Here is a 20,058-nt window from a genome sequence, read left to right as displayed (position 1 = left end):
TATCATACACACATTCATAAGCACAAACCAAAACGAGAAAGACTATAACAATCTCAGCGAGTCAAGTATAAAGGCTTCGGACACCATTGAATATCCACCATGTGGTTCCTTGTTCCGGCATCTACTACCCAACTTATGAGACTATCGAAACAACACTGAAATCACGAATTAGTCGAGCATACGTGAAAGAAAGTCACGACCAGATCTCACATCTACTGCTGCTGAACTGGGCAATTTTTCTTGTGCTTATTGAGACTGGATTGGCGCGAGAAACTCTTGTCACAGGTATCGCAAGGATATTTGATCATGAGGTGCATTTCCTGCACATGCCTAGAGAGGCTCTCTTTATTGAGCCCCTTGTCGCAATCACCCCAAGAGCAATGGACGCGCGACTTGTTTGCACCCCAAATTCCATGACGTTCACGGAGATGATTAGAAAGTTCATGGGGAAAAAATGAGTGGTTGCAGGGCGAGCTGTCTGGTCCGCTCCACAGACACTGGAACGTCGGATTAAGAAAATGGCCCGACTGCGAGTGTCAATTTAATGGCAGTAATGCCCGGTATGAGGACTTGAAACTTACAGGTCCCATTACTGAGATAGATCCATTGCTTGCGTGGTTGTCTGACATAGCTGCAGTGTTGGAGGTGATAGTTGTGACCAATGTAGCTTCTTCAGATTGAAGCATTTGAAGGGGGCTTTATTATTCAGGACGAGAGTTCCAGGGAGACACATCGCTATAAATCCTCGTGGTTGGCGGGGTGCCAGAGAGTTTACTCTCGGACTGTGGAATTTTCCGTTAGTTGGACAAACCATAATCATCAAAATGTGTTAATTGTCAATGGCCTTGGCATCCAGCGGAACATGTCATCCACGAGTATCAATGTCGCCAGCAAGTACGCGTGGATGATTACAAAAACATAGAGAAGCAAAAGCACTTGGGAAAGGCAAACGCGCCATGCCGTGACTGCTAGTAGAAGCACTTCTATATCAGTAAGGCTTCACCACCGACTGGCAAATCAATGACTGTGGATCAACTAGCAGTAAAGGGAAGCGTACAGATTTGAAAACTAGGAATGAAAATGAAGGAATTTAGTGCAGGGTCAAGATACCAAATTCGAGCAATTAGTTTTTGTGACTCGTGAGGCAATGGTCGCACGAAATGTCAGTGACTGCAAAATACTGACCTCTGGGCCTACCATTCAAATTGCGGGGCATTAGTCCTGATGTAGTGGCTGTAAATTGTTGAGACAGACCATTACATAACTTTTGCTGCGTCTCCCATCTGATTTGAAGTTGGAGTAGCCCATACATTTTTGGCAGTTTTACAGCATCTCCCACTTGATTTGGAGTCGAGGTAGTTCATGGATAGTGTGATTCACATCGGTTTCTGGTACCCTGTTATCAGTCGGACCCCACTCGATTCTTTCGAGTTTCTCCAAACCCTGCAGAGACAAAGTCTGAACATCCTCACGTCATTCACAACGAAAAGACCCCAGGCTCTGCTCGACATGTTCGCTTCAGCTTAATGCTGCGATTATTATTGAATGGATAGTAGTCTAACTGACAAAACACAAGCATGGCTGAAGGACAAGGTCGAAACTAACAAATTTGCATTGCCAGCGCTATACCGTCCCACAAGCTTCATTACTGAATTCACCGGTTCACTGATGTCATATATGGCGCGCATGTCCAGCTACCATGAACGGCAATGAGCAGGCTCACTGCAATGTTATTGGCACTCGTGATCGTAATTCCACTCGTGTTTACCGTGCATCGAGAAGTATCACTCGTCAAGGTATGCATCTTCACTCGCACCATTCAATTTTTAACAACAATTTAGCTCTATCACAGCGCTGCCACATCACGCAGAATCCAGTGGTACGACCCGGCGCAGACAATGGACACCAGGATGCACTGCAGCAACCAGTGACCCGAAGAATCACACTGGTATCATCCTGCACACTTGCTAATGCCCTTCGCCCAGCCATAAGAGGAGTACCGGAGCTGTGTCTATGGCTGGCGCAGCATACTGTACACACTTTAGTATATCACTGCATGCCAAGTTGTGACTAGCAAGTTTGACGACTCGCTAGTTCCACTCCACCTCACCCATGTTCCCATCCCGCAGTTCAGTACTCTTGATGGTGCACTTCGTGGGTGAGTACTTAGATTATGTACAATACAATACGGCCTCGTTGTTTCAACCATGCTTGGGCGCCACTTGAACCTCAATCAACCCAAGACATTTTACAGCCATGAGCTGGCCTCGCAAAGGGTTCTGCGTTCGGTTCAAACTAACACATCTTTTTGCTTGTCCATATTACCTCCCCCTCACTACAACAAGACTTTCTGACCCATTTTACAGCCACGAGCAGGCTTCGCGTTTTCAAGGAGTCAATTTGAAAATATATTCATTACTACACGCTAGCATACAAATGACACGACATCCGAAGACCAACTACCATGTTAGTAATAAGAACGGTACATATGGGAATGGTACGAAGTTGAGGGAAAGACATTGATGAGAGGGAGACAATAACAACGGATGTTATGGAGGAGCAACCATGCAAAAAGTAAGGACATTTAGACTTTGAAAATGTGACGAAGAGACTCGGAAGATCGAACCGACAGAGTAAGGGAAGGGAATTCGAAACATGCAGGGAGTAAGGATATCAAGGCCGTTATATACTGCTCAATAATAATTGCAGCATTAAGCTGAAGCGAACATGTCGAGCAGAGTCTTTCATTGTGAATGACGTGAGGGTGTTTGGACTTTGTCTCTGCAGGGTTTGGAGAAACTCGAAAGAACTGAGTAAGGTCCGACTGATAACAGCCTGAGGGTACCATGAGCTTGATTCACACATAATTGTGCAGGCCGCTTACTACATCAGTCACGTGGTGGTTCGGATTGCTTAATATATCACTGTTTTGATCATCAGGGGTCTCTTAATTATGCCAATCTGCTAGCCCTAGAATAGGGTACAGGTATACATAGTACTAGGGGTTCGCCGTGCGAATTTATGACGTTGCTCAACTTTTTTTTTCGAAACTGCTCAATTCTAAAATGTTGTTGTCGTTTGCAGGTCGTAAGGGAGCCAAACTCATGCTAAGCGTCGCTAAACCTGTCCTAAACGGGAATTGTACCTAAACCTTACGGCGCGCAGCGCCAACACTTGCAGTCTTAAAATGTGTCCTAAACCTCAGCTTGAAGCTTGACAACTCTTGACCTGACAACTTAAGCACGCCTTACAGTAGACTCAGACGTGTGCGCGCTCCGTGCAAACCCCTCTTCTGCTCACCAAATCATGCCATCGCCATGTGTGCGCTCCACCCGCCTCTTCTGCTCCACTGTGATTCAGGCATCGATCGAACCTGCACCTACATGACCTTGCTCCACAAGGTAATGGGGAAAAACTTCTCTGTTGGGATAATATGCGAGTCAAGTGACACGAGCTGTGCAGTCACGTGATCATAAACAGTCGCGTGCCTAGATGTAAACTCAACAACAACAATCAACCACAGAATGCCTATAGCACAATGATGTAAACCACCAAATTGCCTCAGGACTGACTGCTGCATGCTCGAGTGGCAGCGCTACGCGCCGTAAGGGTTAGTTTAGCGATCCCAATTTGGTGGTTTACATCATCAATGTGTTTGGCTCAGAATTGCGGAATCGCAAAATCAAACTTGTGCGTCGGAAATGCCTGGACAAGGACCCTGTAAGCACATGGGTGAGAGATTTGCAGCGCTTGACTTATGACACTAGGCATCGGCATGGCCGATTTTAACCTTGCTTGTCCATACAAATATTGCTAAATTCTCATATGGTTGCATCCGCGCTTTTGTTTTCGCATGATCACGTGATCACGTGTTCGAAACCACTCAATCCGAACTTTGTTGATTTGTTTTGCCTTTTGTCGTGCCGGTAATGTGCATTTATTTGCTTCGTTGCTCATGTGAACAGTTCAGGCCTTAAGGCAGATCTGCGTGAGATCTGGCACACTACAAGACAGATCTGCGTGAGATCTTGTGTGCCCCGTATCTGTTTACTGCGACACATGCATATTGCAATGCACCGGTAGGGCACGCCCCAATCTTTTCAGTTTAAATTTAATGACTATGTCAACGAGCCTCGCAAATTCAGTGCGTTACAGTTACAATACATTTCAACGCCACAGATATACTGATTTTCTTCAGCACCTTGCTCTCTCTTTTCCTTTCGTGTTTTCGCTCTCTTCCATATGTGCTCTTTTAGCAGGTGGCACTTCTACTGGCAGAGGAGTATGGTGAGTAGTGGACTTTGCAGGACCTGCACGAGGATCTGACGTATAGATCTTTGTCATACTCTTGCCTCCTTGCAGTATCAAGATTTGTTCAATATTGGCGCGAAACGAGTCTTGCAGCGGAGTGTTTTTTGGCAGGTATGTGTGGTGCAGTGTAAAATGTATTTCAGCGACAGCATTGCAGAGTGCTTTGTTGACATCCACAGGCTCGACAAATTTGTCATTTTCATCATAAACATGGAGTGGAACAGCTTTGTAGAAGGGCTTTATGTTGGCCAAGTCGTCGCTGAACTTATCGTCGACCGGCCAGTTGGTGGTCTCTTCATCCATTTTCAGCACTTCTCCTGTGCTGGTGGATGTTTCTGAAGGATTCTCTAAGTCCTCTAGATAGATGGTGCGACGACTAGCTGTCGGTGAATCCGGCACAGCGCGTTCCTTATTCAGGTAAGGTCATTTTAGCTCGATTAATAGGTTTTGTTGCTTACTCTCTTCTCAAATATGTTTCTCGCAAACCGTATACTCTGCACATCTAGTAACATGTCCTTTTTGTTATGCGACACAGCTATGGCATTCTGGATGTTATTCAACAGATCATGGGTTCAAGCAAAGTCTCCGTCAAACCCATTTTTGCCATGTGTTCGTCCTCCTACAAACTGATACTTTGCTTTTTCTATAGCTCCAAATTTAGGCTCCAGGTAGGAGCCTGCAGGTGTGCATTGCAGTCGAAAGTCGACTATATGCGCGACAGCCAATGCTATGAAGGGTTCGTCGGTAGACTTATCAGTAAAGACATGTCCAGTTCCTCCAGGTCGCCACTCAGCGCGTTGCAGGATCTGGGGATGAACTGCGTAGTTCAGGTTCTGTTTTAAACCAGCGTGGTGCGCTGCAAAATCAAAGATCTTCATGGTAGGTGTTAAGATGCAAAACTTAGGAGAATTTCTGTCTGATGTCATTTGTTGTTGTTTGGTATCCTAGGCCGATCATATGTGGCATTACTTAATTCTGGTGAGGTACGTCTGACTCAATGCCACTCAACTTAAACTGTGTCTTATATATTTTGTCTGGCTATGAGTTGCTCTTCAACTTGTCAGCGATTGCCTGGTACCTTCTTGGCAGGTAAATACCTTTTATTATTAGAGTATGTAGCGGTATTGATATCTTACAGTAACGTTTCAAGGATGTGGATCACTCCATATCCACGCCTCACATAATTGCACTTGCATGAATTCACAAATGGCTTACGCCATTGATATCTCTGGTGTTGTTGAACAGTTTCGTGGACATGTCGATCTTAGAGGTGCATCAAATTTCTCCTTCGCCTTTTTTTATCATTTACAAAGAGTAACAGTGCTTGTGGGGTTTTTAGCCGATTGGTTTGGGTTCACATTGCTGTTTGTTCAGGATGATGTTATTGCATGCGACATTATAGGCGTTGGTAGAGGCGGTAATTGCTCCGGTCAGTGAAATTTGATACTGTTAATGTATTTTGCAGCGAAATTCTGATACAATTGTAAATCCTTTTATTTCCTTTGCATTTGTCTCTCTGGATAGATGTATTGCAGTTTTTGCAATGCTCAAGTTGTCAAGGCGCGGCTGTTGTTTGGAATTTCAATCTGTTATTGTTTATGGGGTGATTCAGGCGACTCACAGGTTTCGAAGCAGCTGTATTTTCCTTTTAAGTATTGCTCTTCAGTCAACTTCGCTAAGTTGTCAAGCCTCTCATCTTCCACTCTTAGCTCTTGCAAGGATGGCGTGTAAAGAGATTGTTTTCGAAATTGCGTAATAAATGTATGGTATGTTTTCCTCTGCTTCTAGACAACGCAATGTACGCGTTAGTGGGACTCAGCGCAAAAGATGTTGTTTTGCCAATATCCACGATAACGTAGTCAATAGTTTGTCCTTGTGATTTGATGTTGGTGAACGCGTATCCTGGAGTAAGTGGTAGTTGTCGACGTGTCACTGTATATCGCAGTTTAGAGTTGATTGAAAAGTGGTGTACGGATGGTTCAAGGGGAATTTCACATTCCTGAAGGCCAGGAAGGTGTTGCATTACAGCAAAATTGAGACAGATGATCACGATGGAGGGTGGATACTGCAAGTAAACTTTGCCGTTTGTCACAGTGTGATTGATAGGTTGTTCTCGAGGATCTAGTAGGATGTCGACTATAGTCCCTCGCGTTCCATTTGCAATGTTGGCCTGTGGCGCCACATTTTCTGTTATCATCACCTTCATTCCTATGCAGAGTTGGACTTCAACGGGGAGATGTTGAGTCTGGTCGAGTGATAATTTAGTAGTTGCGAGTCGCTGTTTCATAGAAAGTGGCATGTCCTTTGTGGAATCTTCTGCAGGTGCAACGTATAGCAAATTTCCGCTGTACTTGCTATGCTTGATGAGTGACAGTGTGTTCCATCGGGTTCGAACACTGTTTCGAGGCGTGATCAGTACTGCGTCGTTCCATGGAGGCAAATTAAAGTCTGGAACTTCGCAAGTGTTGTCAGTAATGACAAGACTGCGTATATCTCGCAGATCTTGTGCAGTACATTCACCGTCACATGCCTGAAGCAGTAAATTGCTCCATTCCTGATCTGTGACGCGAATTTGTTGTCGAAGCCTGATAACGGTTTGAAACTGCTCGAAGAAGTGATGTCCTAGTTCGCATTTCTGATTGGGAGGATGACTCGCAAATAATGCCTTCTTGATGTTACCGATAGGTGCAAACTGATGAAAATCGGTGATGATGATGATATTTAACCCTCTGAAAGGTATCGCCAGGTCAGCAACATCTTTTGCTCTAACAATGCCAAGGACCTGCAGTGTAAGATTGTGACGTGTATAATAAATCATAGCTTGAAGACATGGCGTACCTGGGATAGTAATGTAAGTTGTTCAGTAGTTAACATGCTTCCTTCATCTATCGCAAGCAGAAACTTTTGGCTCATATTGTCGTGTCGTCTCTGCGCCATGTCAGGTCGAGGATGAGTGGCCCATTTATCTGTACGAGGCATTCGTCATGGCGGAAGACCTGCCCAGGAGTGCAAAGTCAAACCTTTTACAATGCAGGCTGCCACTCCAGACATGGCAGTGAGTGCCAATTTTGATTCACAGTGGTGAGCAGCGAAAAGCTGCATTATGGCATCCAGTAACATAGATTTGCCTGTTCGTCCCTCTCCAGTAATTAGCATGAGCAATTGCTCGTGGTATTGTCCAGCGAGATATGCGTGTAGTGCATTGCGAACGATAGTATATGCAATGAGCTGTTCACGATTTAGATTTGAAGTGTTATGTTGTGCGATTTCTACAGCATTTGCTGGATTAGAATCGACTTCAAGCTCCACAGTTCCAAGACGGTTGTTGTTAGAAGGTAGAGGCAGCAAAGCAGTTCTGACAGAGCCAATGTCGTGCTTATCTTCTTCGACTGGTTTCAAATTAGTTCCCTGACTGTGCTTGATCATCTCCTGTCATTGCATGCACATCTCTACTTCTTTTGCAGTGACCTTGCGCTGTGGGTAACACAACAAAGGTGAACGCAAGTCAGATGACAAGCAAACACTCTCTATGTTGGGTCTTGATATGCCGTGCGATATGTTCGACCCTTAAGGGAAGCAAAGAAAGCAAGGATCCACGAAATGATGCTGATCAACCCTGATCACAGGCGACAAAAGGGCGATGTAAGCGCGAGAAATGCGCTCAAGGCGCGCGCGGGAAAGTGAAATGCGAAAAATGCGCGAAGTGCAGGAAGGCGAAAGTGTGAAAGGGCGAAAATGCGCGGAGAACAGGGATGGTAGTGCGAGCAGCGCACAAGTGTAGAGAGACGATAATATGGTGAAAAGCGCGGATATAGATGGATACTGATACTGCCACTAGCTTTAGACTGATGCTAGGGCCTTAAGACGACGACGGACGCATGCATTGCATGGAACTAACTGCCAAGTACATGGTGGTAGAAAGATGTGGTCGGTAGCTGTGGTGGTGTAAAACGAACATGAAAGTATGTAAGTTCTACCTAAGCGCTCTCCCAGGGCTTGGAGCCGAATAGGGAGCGCTCTAAGTATGTAAGTGAGGTAAAGTGATGTAAAGTAAGGGTGCATAACGAAATACAAAGCGTAATAGGCTAAATATGGTCTGATAATGAAAAGGGACACACCTAGGAACTGGTTGGACGATGGATGGATGCTCCTGGATGATGCACGATGGAGTGCGCTTAAGCACGAGAAACGCGCTAAGCGCGCGCGTGGGAACGCGAAACGCGAAAGCGTGAGAAAGTGTTGCGCCTATGGTGCACTTTGCAGGAGAGCTGTGCATTGTATGCGCAAATGACTGGAGACATAGCAGAAGTTGCATATGGAGTAGGGCGACAAGTGTGAGAGAAATGTGCTAAGTGCGCGCGGGAATGCTGCGCGTTGTGTGGGAAAGTAGCGCGCCTATGGCGCGTTTCGCGGGAAAGCTGCGCGTTGTGTGTGGAATGACCAGAAACAAGATAGAAGTCGCATACGGATGATGGTGCGAGTCGTGCAGTAAAGGCCAGTTGCCAGAATTCGTAAAATGAGCCCATATGAGCCCACAGAAACGCGAGTCTCTACAGCGCCTTGGTGGACATGACGCAATTTGGACTGGATCATCAGCAAAAATCGCAAAATCTTCCGCAATATTGATTGCTACGTCGGCATATAACATTTCCCGAGTAGAGTGACAGTCTTGAAGGGCATTTTCAATATCAGATTCAGTAATGATCTCGGCTGAGCTTCCGTCATCTGAGTCTCCATCTCCTTGTGGATCATTGATCAGTTCTTCGGCATCGTCTTCTTCAGTCTGAGTAGTGTCGACAGCAGCTGTTCTCCATGCAGAATCAAATGCTCGATTAACTTGCCTCTCTCGCGCTTGATCAGAGCATTCATAGAAGTACTGAATGTTTTTGATTATGTTCAGTACATCTACTGATGCTGTTTTTGTAAATGCGTTGAATGCGCCTTCGAATGTGAGCTGAGCTGGTTTAAGGTCAAGTAAAGATCTCCATGGTTGCAATAACACTAGCATGGATGTGCAATATAAAGGATAAGTTTGTTCATCGTTTCTACGAGGAAGCCAAGGTCCGGGAAAGTAAGGTATTGTTTCATGCTTTTTGTTGCGCAACACTCGACAATATTGGTTTCGCACTGATGATGTTCTGTATGGGATCCGAACATGAGCTTTCCAGCACAAAGAACTGTTTGGGTCATTATCGGCAACAGGAGCACCATGTGTATTGAGGAAGAAGTCGAGGGTAACTGAAATGTTCGAGAGTGTCTCCTCGATCCATGTATTCTCAGATCTGATCACAGAGTTGTAGTGATTGTGTTTCTTCCTCAAAATGCAGTACAGTGTATTCCAACTAGAGATTATAATTAGATGGTACTTAACCATACAGAAGAAAATCACATATGTCAAAAGCTTGTGCGGAATCAGGCCAATTATGTAGCTCTCCGGCGCTTGACAGTTCAGCTACATGACTATATCTGATTTATCATCATAATCGGTTTGGAAACCACGTCAATTGCATACCTTTGAGAGACAAGTTGTGGCCATGTCTTCTTCAACAGATTAATGACAGAGGAAAAGTAAATGGTCTCGAAGTGATGTGAGATATAACGATCTTCCCATTTCATAAGATAGGTGACAACTTCCGGTGCGCTAAATTCCTGCTCTCAACTGAGCGAATTAGCACAGCGCTGGATCAAGTGTTTGTTTAGTTCTTGAACATTTGAGTGACATCTATCTCGAGCTTGCTGAAATGCAAATGATTTTGCGAGCAATGCGGATGCATTAGACGAGTGTTGCTGATTCTTCGCGGTTGTACATCGAAATGTAGAAACCGATATCTTTAGTTTCTTCTCCATTTGTGATGAGTTTAATGTCGTGATTTGCTCGAGTGGTGAGTAGCATAGTAGGATTCCAGTTGTTCATCATCGCGAATGTCCTTTTCGGACCCCATCTGCCTTCGGAGTCTATCCAAGCTGTATCTGCAGTTGAGAAAGGTGCACGCCGTTTGCAAATCACGCGGGCCCCATACAACTTTGAGACAGTTAGAGGAACAGGTATGTATTTGAACTGCTCAAACTAATGTTCGAACAGATTGTTGTTTGTCCGTGGCAAAACTGGGTGATCTGGGATCTGGAGGACGGGAATAGGAAACTGCTGTCTCGCGTGGGAGGGTTTTCATTGTTTCTGTTGTGGTATCTGGATGATAACCGCAGATATTATGAGCAATAAAGGAAGTGATTTTGGACCGAAACGCTTCTGTTTTGAGTAGGCTCTTCATTTCAGTCGCTGTAGGTGCATGCGATATCCAGAGAATGATATGTAAGTGCAGAGTACCGCGTCCTTGAGCTTTGACGGTTCCTATGTAGCCTTCAACAGTCCCAAAAATGCCAGGTTGTCGCACAATCCTGGTTTTGTTATGATTCGCCTGTATACCGAACAGCTCTTCCAAGACTGCTGTTATAATAAAGCAAAAAAATTTCGCAGCAGCATAAGGATCATCGGCAATTCTGATAGATCTTGTATGTGAATCAGGACCTGCAAGACGCTGGAAATGGTCAAGGTCGATTTCTGCACCGGTAAAAACTTGAGCTATCAGGTCATGCGTATCAGTTGGATTGATAGTAATCCATAATGAAGGTGGATTCTTCATCACTGACATTCCCCAGATCAACAAACATATTTTGGTCCGGGATTCATCAGTACCCATGACTTTGGATCGCACCGCAGTTAGATGCTTTTTCAGACTCCGTATAGTGGTATTTGAACATAGTCTCCGTTGATGTTCTTCTTCGCTGGCTTTTTGTAGATCCACCACAGTGAGTGAGTGGAAAAGATGCTCATTCTTGCGAAAATCTTCTTTTTTAACCTTTAACTGATTTAAGCGAGCAACAATGGCTTCACTGAGAGATGATCACCTGCAGTACAGCTTGTTTGCAAACTTGGCATTTCTGTATTACGCCAAAGACTTGGAACATGAAATGTAAGTCTTTGCGAAAGCGACGATCTCCATAGCGCATTGCCCATTGAGCATGCACCTCATATGATACCGGACGTGGTCTTTGTACTTCGAAGCCTCCAGCAGCATAAGGAAACAAGCATGGAAAGGCTCCAAGTAAGTGATTTGGATTGGCAGAGTCACCAATACTCAGTGTCTGATCCGTGTTTCGGCGAGGATATTCGTTAACAAAAGTTGATCCACGCTGTATGCGGTACTGCTCAGAAATATTGGACAATGCATGTGCTAACAGCTCATCATCGTCAACATCCGATACATTGCTATCAAGTACGCCGTGAGATTGGACTGGAAATACATTGGACATTACTGCATTGATTAGCATTTCGAAATGTTTATCTTAGCAACTCATAGCTTACCTGTGTCGTTTGCAATGCTATCTTCTACAGCATCTTGACCTGTTGGAAAAGCCTTGTTCTGTTCTGGTAATCGGAATGAATTACGCGCAGATGTATTTCAACTGATTAATCACATACCACAGAATATATCTTGAGAATTGTCTTCTGGTACATAGTCGTCTCGCTCGCTATCTACAACTGCAACGTCATCAAGATGTCAAACGGATGCAGTAATGACATCCGGAATACCATGTTCTGGGAACAGCGCGAGATTTTCTTCTGATATTGTGATGTCGTTATACAATGGATTTTCTCGTTTTAGGAAAAGCAATGTGTTGCGTAAATGACGCCGGCTCACAGTGAGAAACGCTGGTAAACATCATTCGGGAAAGTTATTGGGCCCAACAATAGAAACGCCAATGGTAGTTGCTAGGATGGATGGTTTAGGAGGAAGTAATTTTCCCTCAACCATAGTTGCAACAGCGGATGTGTTAAGTTGATAAGTTGACACATTACCACGTAAACCACTGTTTAAACTGGTTGTATCCCAGTGAACTGCACCTGCGCTTCTTTGGAAACAGTTTGACAATATATGCAGCTGGATATGATAGTGCCACCAAGATACAGTTCAGGAAGAGTAAGCATCTCGAGTTCATCCGGAATGTCGCTGACCCAAAGGTTATTAGCAAGCGATAAAGCAGGTGTTTTGTTTGACTTGATGTCGTCAAGGTACTTCTCGCAAAAAAACCCGAATTGAGTGTCGTCTTTAGTTGTAATGGCTGGATTATACAGCAACATTCCTTGCACGAGTTGTTGACTGTGATGATGCAGGTGCGGTTTTAATACGTCTTTGTACGGAATTGAAAGCAACACTGAGTTCTGTTGTCTTGCATGCTAGGAATTCACCTGCACAGACAACGCATATAGTAGAATGACATGCTGCATTTCCAGTACAATCGATAAAATTTGTTAAGCACCCATTTCGCACTGAGTCTCCCACCTCCTCCAGGAATGATGTTTCCACAGAGACGTCTCGTCTCTGTTGCAGACAAGCTCTTTTCAACTTTATCTCTTCATCATCTCGTACACGGGCGGTTTTTGTGTCTGCTGCTGACAGCACTGCATTTTGAAGGCTGGCAGAATGTTGAACAGATGCTATCAAACTACTTCAATTGCGTTTGTCAGCTCTGGAAAGCTTAAATTCATGAAGAGCAGACAGAATTTCCTTGACAGTAAGCTGTTTCAGGGCTGTGTCGAGTGACATAGGCAATGAAAGGCAAGGATTTTCGATATGCGCTGCTTTATCTCACGCCGCAGATATGATACAGGATTGAGAATCTGGAGAGCCTTGCACGGAAGTCTCTAAGTTGCTGTGCTTTCGCTTTTCAGCTCAGTTCAGATTCTGGGCGCCTACTGCATTGATAATTTCTTGCTTGGTTAATGTTTTAAGTGAGGAATGGAATTGCTGGGACATGTTCGTTGATAGTGTTATAGATGCAACACTGGTATCATTGAGCGCTCATTATTTATTTATGTTTGTGTAGAATACACCCATAAACAGATGCAGTTCTGAACCTTAAAGAATTCCGTGGTACAAAGCGCTGGTCAATGATTTAGTCCATCAAAATCGGTGGTACTCCTAATCACTCACCTACTGATAATGATATTAGCAGTAAACATATCATCTTTGTTCATATCCACAATAGGCTTGTCTGCCAATAAACTCTGTTTTACCACCAAGACACTTCCTTTGACAGACGTAGTCGATCCTGACATACGGGCCATGTGTTCCAACAGCTGGTTAATTATAGTATGATTTTGAGGATTGTCGAAAAATAGTGTGTACAGCCCATCAATGCCATTTCATAGTTGGGGACACTTGCAAAGGTACGGCGCATATGTCGCCATGTACAGGTCAAGGCATTTGTGTCCCGCTGCTTGATCCAGTAATTGACATATAAATCATCCAGCGTCGGCTTCTTCTTCACTCCATCGTTGATAGGAACAGGTACCAGAAAAGGTCTGTAGCAGCCAGCACCGTAAAAAGCTGCCTGGATAAGGTGTGCGAATTTCTATGCCATACTGTTAGCGTTAATATACAATTCTCGATTGTGCACTCACTGGCTTGCGACATCGAATTTCCTTTGGGATGTATTTCACATCTGCTCCTAAGAATATGTACATTAGACGTTTAACATGTTTCAGACAATATGGTTAAAATACATACAATTAATTGCTCCTTCACCGTTCAAGTTACTTGCCATTGTGCTGAAATTGAAATGACACGCATTGTTACCACAATACATGTTTAAACGCCATTCAATATCGATGTTGTGGAAAGTGCAAGTCACTGAATCAGTGATGTCCCAATCAACTGAATGACGGAGTCGTTTGTTGCTCGTGTGATGCCAGAGAGTGGGACATCGATTTCTGCAATCGCTGTTGATAAATTGGGTGTCCTTTTCAACCTTCAGCTCATCAAGAAACTCTCCAGCACAGCCCAATTTATTATCCCACTGCACGAGGTTGCCAGTATAGCTGAGTATGGAAATGCTCTGGCGCATCCATTGCAGATAGAAGCATGTGACACCTCCAGTCGTCATGTATACCATATCTGCAGTTGAAGGTGCATTGAGAATGAGATGAAGGATATGCATATCTGACTTGGGACATGCAAGTGTGATGACACGGCAATTCCATGCGTATTTACCAAAATGTTCGACGACTTGAACTATTGCTGGATGGCAATGGTCTGAGATTTGCCTGTAGCCTACAGTCTCCATTAAGAAGTCGTGTAAGACATCAAAATTGAGATGGGGGACTAGAATGTTAAGATCCTGGATGTCGTAAGATATGTCCCCAGTCATCATCGCACGAGCTGCAGAACCGGTGACGAGGCTTTCAGATTGACGAAGAGCTGATACCAGAAGATCAAACGCGCTGTCAACGAACGGCGCTATGATCGATCTGAAACGTCGATGCACAACACCTTGCCCAATTCTGTGCATTACACGGCAGGTGTGAGACATCAGGATGACATCTGCTATTGTCATCATTGCCAGTATCATAGTAGCAATGTCTTCCTCTTGCACTATAACTGTTGATATGTGGTAAGCGATAAACTTAACAGAATCTGCATAGCGTGTAACTAGGAACTCCTCCAGAGCTGCTTTTTGGCATATGGCCTGAATATACGCAGACACGAGAATGTTTGATATCTGTTGGCATCGACGATGATGACATTCAACAACAAAGAGATTAATAATTTATTGATGTTTATTGATGTTTATTATTGGCACATAGTCCATCAGATTTCGTCGCATGCCATATGACCTTGCAAGCAAGGTGACTGATTGGTTCCGTGGCGTCAAATGCTCCGGGACTCCGTATAATACTACGTTCTGCAATTCTGACGGTGCGCTCATATCGGTTAGAAACAAGGCTCTCCGTCCTTACATGGGGATAGATAAGGCATCATCTATATTCTGCTATATATAGTGCTGCCGCAGTTCAGTCCCGAACCTAGGTTCGAACCTGAACTTTTGCGAACGGAACCACCGTTCGGTCAGTAGTTCGACATACGATACAGGACCGAACCTTACATAGGTTCTTCGTTCGGGTGGTCTCGGATGGACGTCGGACCCGTTCGGACGAGTCTGAACCGGTCCGAACCCATCATTAGAGTTGCAGGTTTGTTGCTTCCGTTCTGCGACTCCTCAGGTTCGTCGAAAGATGCTCACTGTTGACATATCAGTAAGTTTACCGGTGAAATCGTCACCGGTGCAATCATCACTGGCGCAATCATCACTGGCACTATCATCACCGATGCAATTGATCAGAGTGGATATTCATATCTCATTCTGGTCTTACGCAGAACATCAGCAAAGGATAAAAGGGTGGGGTGCGTCCAAGGTTAGCTCATTCATCAAAACATGTCGAACTCTGCAGTTAATGCTAATGGTGTTTTGAAGGATGCGTCCGAAATCGAATGGTATCATGATCCTGACGATGACATGCCCATCTCGCCCCATCCTGAACACATTCTCATTTTGACGACACTCTTACTTTCATCATGCAGCCCTCGACCCTAACTACAAAGTTGCCTATGCTAAGGCAAAATGGGCGTCTCAAGACTTTGCTGATGGAGTGAAACGGCTCGAAGATGTGGTAAGTCCATGGGTATCTCAATAAATTGTCTGCGCACTAACTTAGTATCTAGTTTGATCAGTATTATCGTGCCCCTCCTTCATCTGCTGCGACAACACATTCTGCTACACCATCCCTCTCACGCCAAGGTTCCTACGGCCAGAGCTGGATGCGTGATGCAATCAAAGCTCGTGTCTCACATGATGCAGCTCGTCAAAGGCCTCGTCGGGAATTGGAGGACTACTTAGCTGCACCACTGGAGGATGTTGAGAATGTAGTCGCGTGGTGGGGTGTAAGCTCATATCCTTAATATTCCGTGTAACTTGAAGCTGACAATTATTTTTTTAAAGCATCACTCGGTTCAGTATCCCACTGTTGCTCGCATCACAAAAGATTACCTCGCTATTCAGGGGTCTGCGGTAGCATCTGAACGGGCATTCTCAAGTGGCGGCATCACCGGCACCACACGTCGCAACTGCTTGCTTCCAGAGACATTCGAGGCACTTCAACTGTTAAAAAGTGCGTACCGTCAAGGCCATGTATCAGCAATGGTGCAGGCTGAGCTTGTTGCTCCTCAAATTTTTATTGTTGAATAGTCTAACCTACAATTGTTCGTACTTGGAAAATTTTGCTAATTTTATGTTGCGTTCAGCAGTTCGAACTGGTTCGAACTCGAACCCGACCATTGTGAACCCGTTCGAAGTGGTCCGGCCCAGAGTCCACCCTACCTTTGTGAACTTGACCGAGGTTCAGTTCTCGGTCCTCAGTTATCTTGAAAAAACCGGACGGAACTGAACTTCGGCAGCACTAGCTATATATGGATTATCACATTGTCTTCCTTGGCTAGCCTGAGGTCTTTTCGTTGTGAATGACGTGAGGGTGTTCGGATTTTGTCTGTGCAGGGTTTGGATAAACTCGAAAGAACCGAGTAAGGTCCGACTGATAACAGGGTACCATGAAGGATAAAACCGTGGATTTCAGAGTGTGATACAAACGAGCAGATCGGCATAGTAGTAGGTAGTAAGAGACCACCTGACGAAATTTAAGATCTAAGATTGAGTGCTGTACAAGACCCCGTCACGCGTCACGAATAGACCGTAGTAGTAGCTTCTTCGAGAATTGGCGGAGAGACAAGAACGCACAACAACACAGCATGACGTAATGAACGGAAAAAGCCGTGAAAAAGAGAACAGGCTACACAGCATGAATGACGTGATGGACAATATGCCGGCGGTTATTGTGCGTTGCGCGAAAACCATATGAATAATGCGCGTGAGATATTGGATAGACAATTCCTGTTTTGGACATCAGATTTACAAAATGGCGGGTTTGCCGTGTACACAGCATGAGGGACGTGGTGGACAACATGCCGGCGGTTATTTATGTTGTAGATGAGCTGCGCTCCTTACTTTGTCTTGAAAGCTATATGTAAATATCCTATGAGTCGAGCTCATGTACATTGTACAACACGACATATGAATGTACGCTTGGTCGGACGCACGGGTACTGTCAGCGGAAGACACAAAGCGTGCAGCTCGTCAATTTACTCCGTATATATATACAAGAAACACACTTGCCTACAGACAGAGAATTATTGTTCCTGATCACTTTGATTTACAGTGGTAACGATTCAGAAGAGTAAACCACATTTACTGTATCTTTCCCTCATGCGTCGTTGACAACAACTTCCGAATGTCGTGCCGACTCCACACTCTTGAGAGAGCTGTGTACAGCTGACCATGTACAAATGTATCTGTGCGAAGGTCAAGTGCAGCACGTTGGGGAGTGAGACCTTGCGGGCCGTTGAACGTTGTCGTATATGCAGGTCACAACTTGTAAATGGTTCCCGGTTTAAGGTGAAGCATCTGACAGGTAAACGATGGTAAGTGTTGAATGATACATGGAGTTGATTGATTCGTGGAGCTCAGCGTTGTTGGTCTTGTCGATGCAGCACGTATCCATCCAGGCCTAGCGATACCCCGGATTAAAAGAGAAGGTGATGCGATGCACCACAGGGGCTCGAGTGCTCAAGCGAAATTGCTTTCGCGGGCTCGGGATCCAACCGTGACGTGTGATTCTGCGCTTAGTACAGTACGTAGATGGATTGGTTGCTTTCTTTCTTGAACAAAACATAGAATGTCGTTGATAGCAAGCCTCAATCGAACACGTACATGTTGATCGCTGGTATTACGAAGGCGCCTGGACAGAACGCCCGAGGCTCCAGTGCAAATGCTCAGGCTGTGACATTGCATGACGGAGTAGTGAGTGACTAAACTTCTTCGCTGCACCAAGAAGATGTCCCAGTTGACTTGCGAAGTTGCGAACAGGAGTTATCAGTCATTTGGACCGAACGAATGGAAAGTAGAAGTAGCGTGTCTGAACTCAAGCAGCTGATGGCCGGTTCCGCAGCATAATTGTTCTCGTCTTCTCTTGAATTAGCATCTCTTTGAACACAAAAAAGGAGGAATAAGTGACCTGAGTAAGTGAAAATCTTGCCTTGAATACTGCCATCGTGATCATGATACCGCGACCGCTGACCAGGACTTAAGAGCGGCAATTCTGAATTTGGTGGTCAGAGAGGGCAATTGTGATTCTGGATGCAGAAGTAAATATGAAGCGAGGAAGATGGGGATGCATCCAAAGATATCTTGTAGGAACGTTAGAGGGTACTGGGTACTGTAATGTCTCCCATCTGGGTGACCAATAAGGGAAACAACTTGTGGGTGACCGGCGATATGCGGATTGAATCAATGCAGGAGAATCATGAGAAAGAGAGCGACTATGATCAATGGTATTAGGTATTGATGGGGACAATAATGGGAAATTTTCTTTTATGGAGGGAAGGCTTGGATACGAAGCTTGGGTGTTCGATTATGGCCGGATGGCGGACAAAGTCCAACTCTGTACTAAATGAACACACAACGAATCAGAACAGTGGGATGATAAGATAGCCTGGATAAGGGTTCGATTAGACACACGAAATTGAATAGAGGGAAGACAAGCGCACTTGTCGAGAAGATCTGTCGAATGCAACAGGAATCAGATCCCCGACTTTGCTACAACTTCAAGCTCTTGCGACTGGCTTCTGTTTGGTTTATGTAAATCGCGTGAATTCTCAGCGACGCGATACGACAGAGCTTGGATTTGAACCTACATGGTTGGCTCAAGGCATGCCCGGGAAGCCATTAGGTAGTCACTGAATAGACCCATCGCTGATGGCCCTTCTCCACGCTAACTATCTTCGTTGGCGCCTGTGAGTTGATCGAGCCATTTCTGCTGAATGACCAATGGTCATGGATAAGAGCAAATCGAGCCGGACGCATGCCCACCCCTATATCATCCATCTGGGCAGTAGAGAAATTGTAATGAGTCGTGCGTGAAGGGTGAAAGTCAGCTGTTGATGTCCTCGGAAAATACTGGGATTTGCTTATTATGATTGGGCGTCACATGAGATCTTCGGATATTCGGGTCCATTCTCGTTGTGAGTATTATTGGAGTGATGTCGCTGATCGACGTCTGTTCAAGCATGATTCAACCATATCGAGCATGACGGTTTAAAAAGAGACTTCCGATGTGAGTATATGCCTCTGCCACGAATGAATGCACGTGGCAAGGAGATGAGAAGTGCTGAGAGGGGAATACAGAAGAGAACCGGGGCTTCAAGTCGGAAGGCATCAAGCGCACCTAAAAAAGTATCAGCAAGGCGCCGACTACGATATTCTGACATGCATACTTTGGCCAGATCACATCGGCTCTGTCATGTATCTGAGCAAAGCAAAAGAAGAAGCAAGAGGAAGTTGTGAAACCCCGGATGGCTGATAATGCACTAGATCAGCGAGAACACCGGACCATCATCATCCGTCTGAGCCGTAGAGAAGGAGTCCCAAATCGTGCGTGAAAGGTAGAAGCAGGGGTGTCGATGTCCTGGAGACCACTAGTCAACTGATTGGGCGTCGATGATCTGATTGAACCAACCCATCGATGACCACTGTCAGGTAGTCATGTCTTCGATAACAATTGTCTGGTTTCGAGCACGATTCAGCGATGCGGAGTATGATGGTTTTAAAAAGCTCGCGGTTCGAGTATTCACCTCTATCATGGATGCGCATGGTAGGAAGATGTGCTGTGCTGAGCGGGGAGTAAGGCGCACCTGACAAAGTATTTAATCCACCAGTTGTCTGAGCAGAAAAAAACGTGTGGAATCATCCATCTGGAGTCGTTACGTGTAAAAGGGCAGAGTGGATCCAAGTTCAATGGCG

General features: G+C 45.1%; 3 protein-coding genes across 3 annotated transcripts; all 3 read right to left on the bottom strand.

Annotated features, from left to right (window-relative positions):
- Positions 1-4,194: 4,194 nt before the first annotated feature.
- DFJ58DRAFT_731500 (uncharacterized protein) lies at positions 4,195-5,189 on the bottom strand (the record flags this gene model as incomplete). The annotated part of the gene is made up of 3 exons (XM_041386045.1): positions 4,195-4,719; positions 4,770-4,856; positions 4,935-5,189. The coding sequence occupies 3 exons, from the start codon at positions 5,187-5,189 to the stop codon at positions 4,195-4,197; spliced, it is 867 nt and encodes a 288-aa protein (XP_041240498.1).
- A 3,470-nt stretch (positions 5,190-8,659) lies between these two features.
- DFJ58DRAFT_731498 (uncharacterized protein) lies at positions 8,660-9,319 on the bottom strand (the record flags this gene model as incomplete). Its single annotated transcript, XM_041386044.1, has 1 exon — positions 8,660-9,319. The coding sequence occupies one exon, from the start codon at positions 9,317-9,319 to the stop codon at positions 8,660-8,662; it is 660 nt and encodes a 219-aa protein (XP_041240497.1).
- Positions 9,320-13,229: 3,910 nt separating this feature from the next.
- Positions 13,230-15,078, bottom strand: DFJ58DRAFT_844244 (uncharacterized protein; the record flags this gene model as incomplete). Its single annotated transcript, XM_041393061.1, has 6 exons — positions 13,230-13,254; positions 13,305-13,450; positions 13,609-13,725; positions 13,775-13,815; positions 13,881-14,871; positions 14,953-15,078. 6 exons carry the CDS (start codon positions 15,076-15,078, stop codon positions 13,230-13,232), a joined length of 1,446 nt encoding a protein of 481 aa, XP_041240496.1.
- Positions 15,079-20,058: the final 4,980 nt, after the last annotated feature.

This window comes from Suillus subalutaceus, assembly GCF_016647625.1.
Source record: "Suillus subalutaceus strain FC151 chromosome Unknown DFJ58scaffold_106, whole genome shotgun sequence".
Taxonomy (NCBI): domain Eukaryota; kingdom Fungi; phylum Basidiomycota; class Agaricomycetes; order Boletales; family Suillaceae; genus Suillus; species Suillus subalutaceus.
The sequence above is the reverse complement of the archived record's forward strand: the minus strand, read 5'-3'. Positions and strand labels throughout refer to the sequence as shown.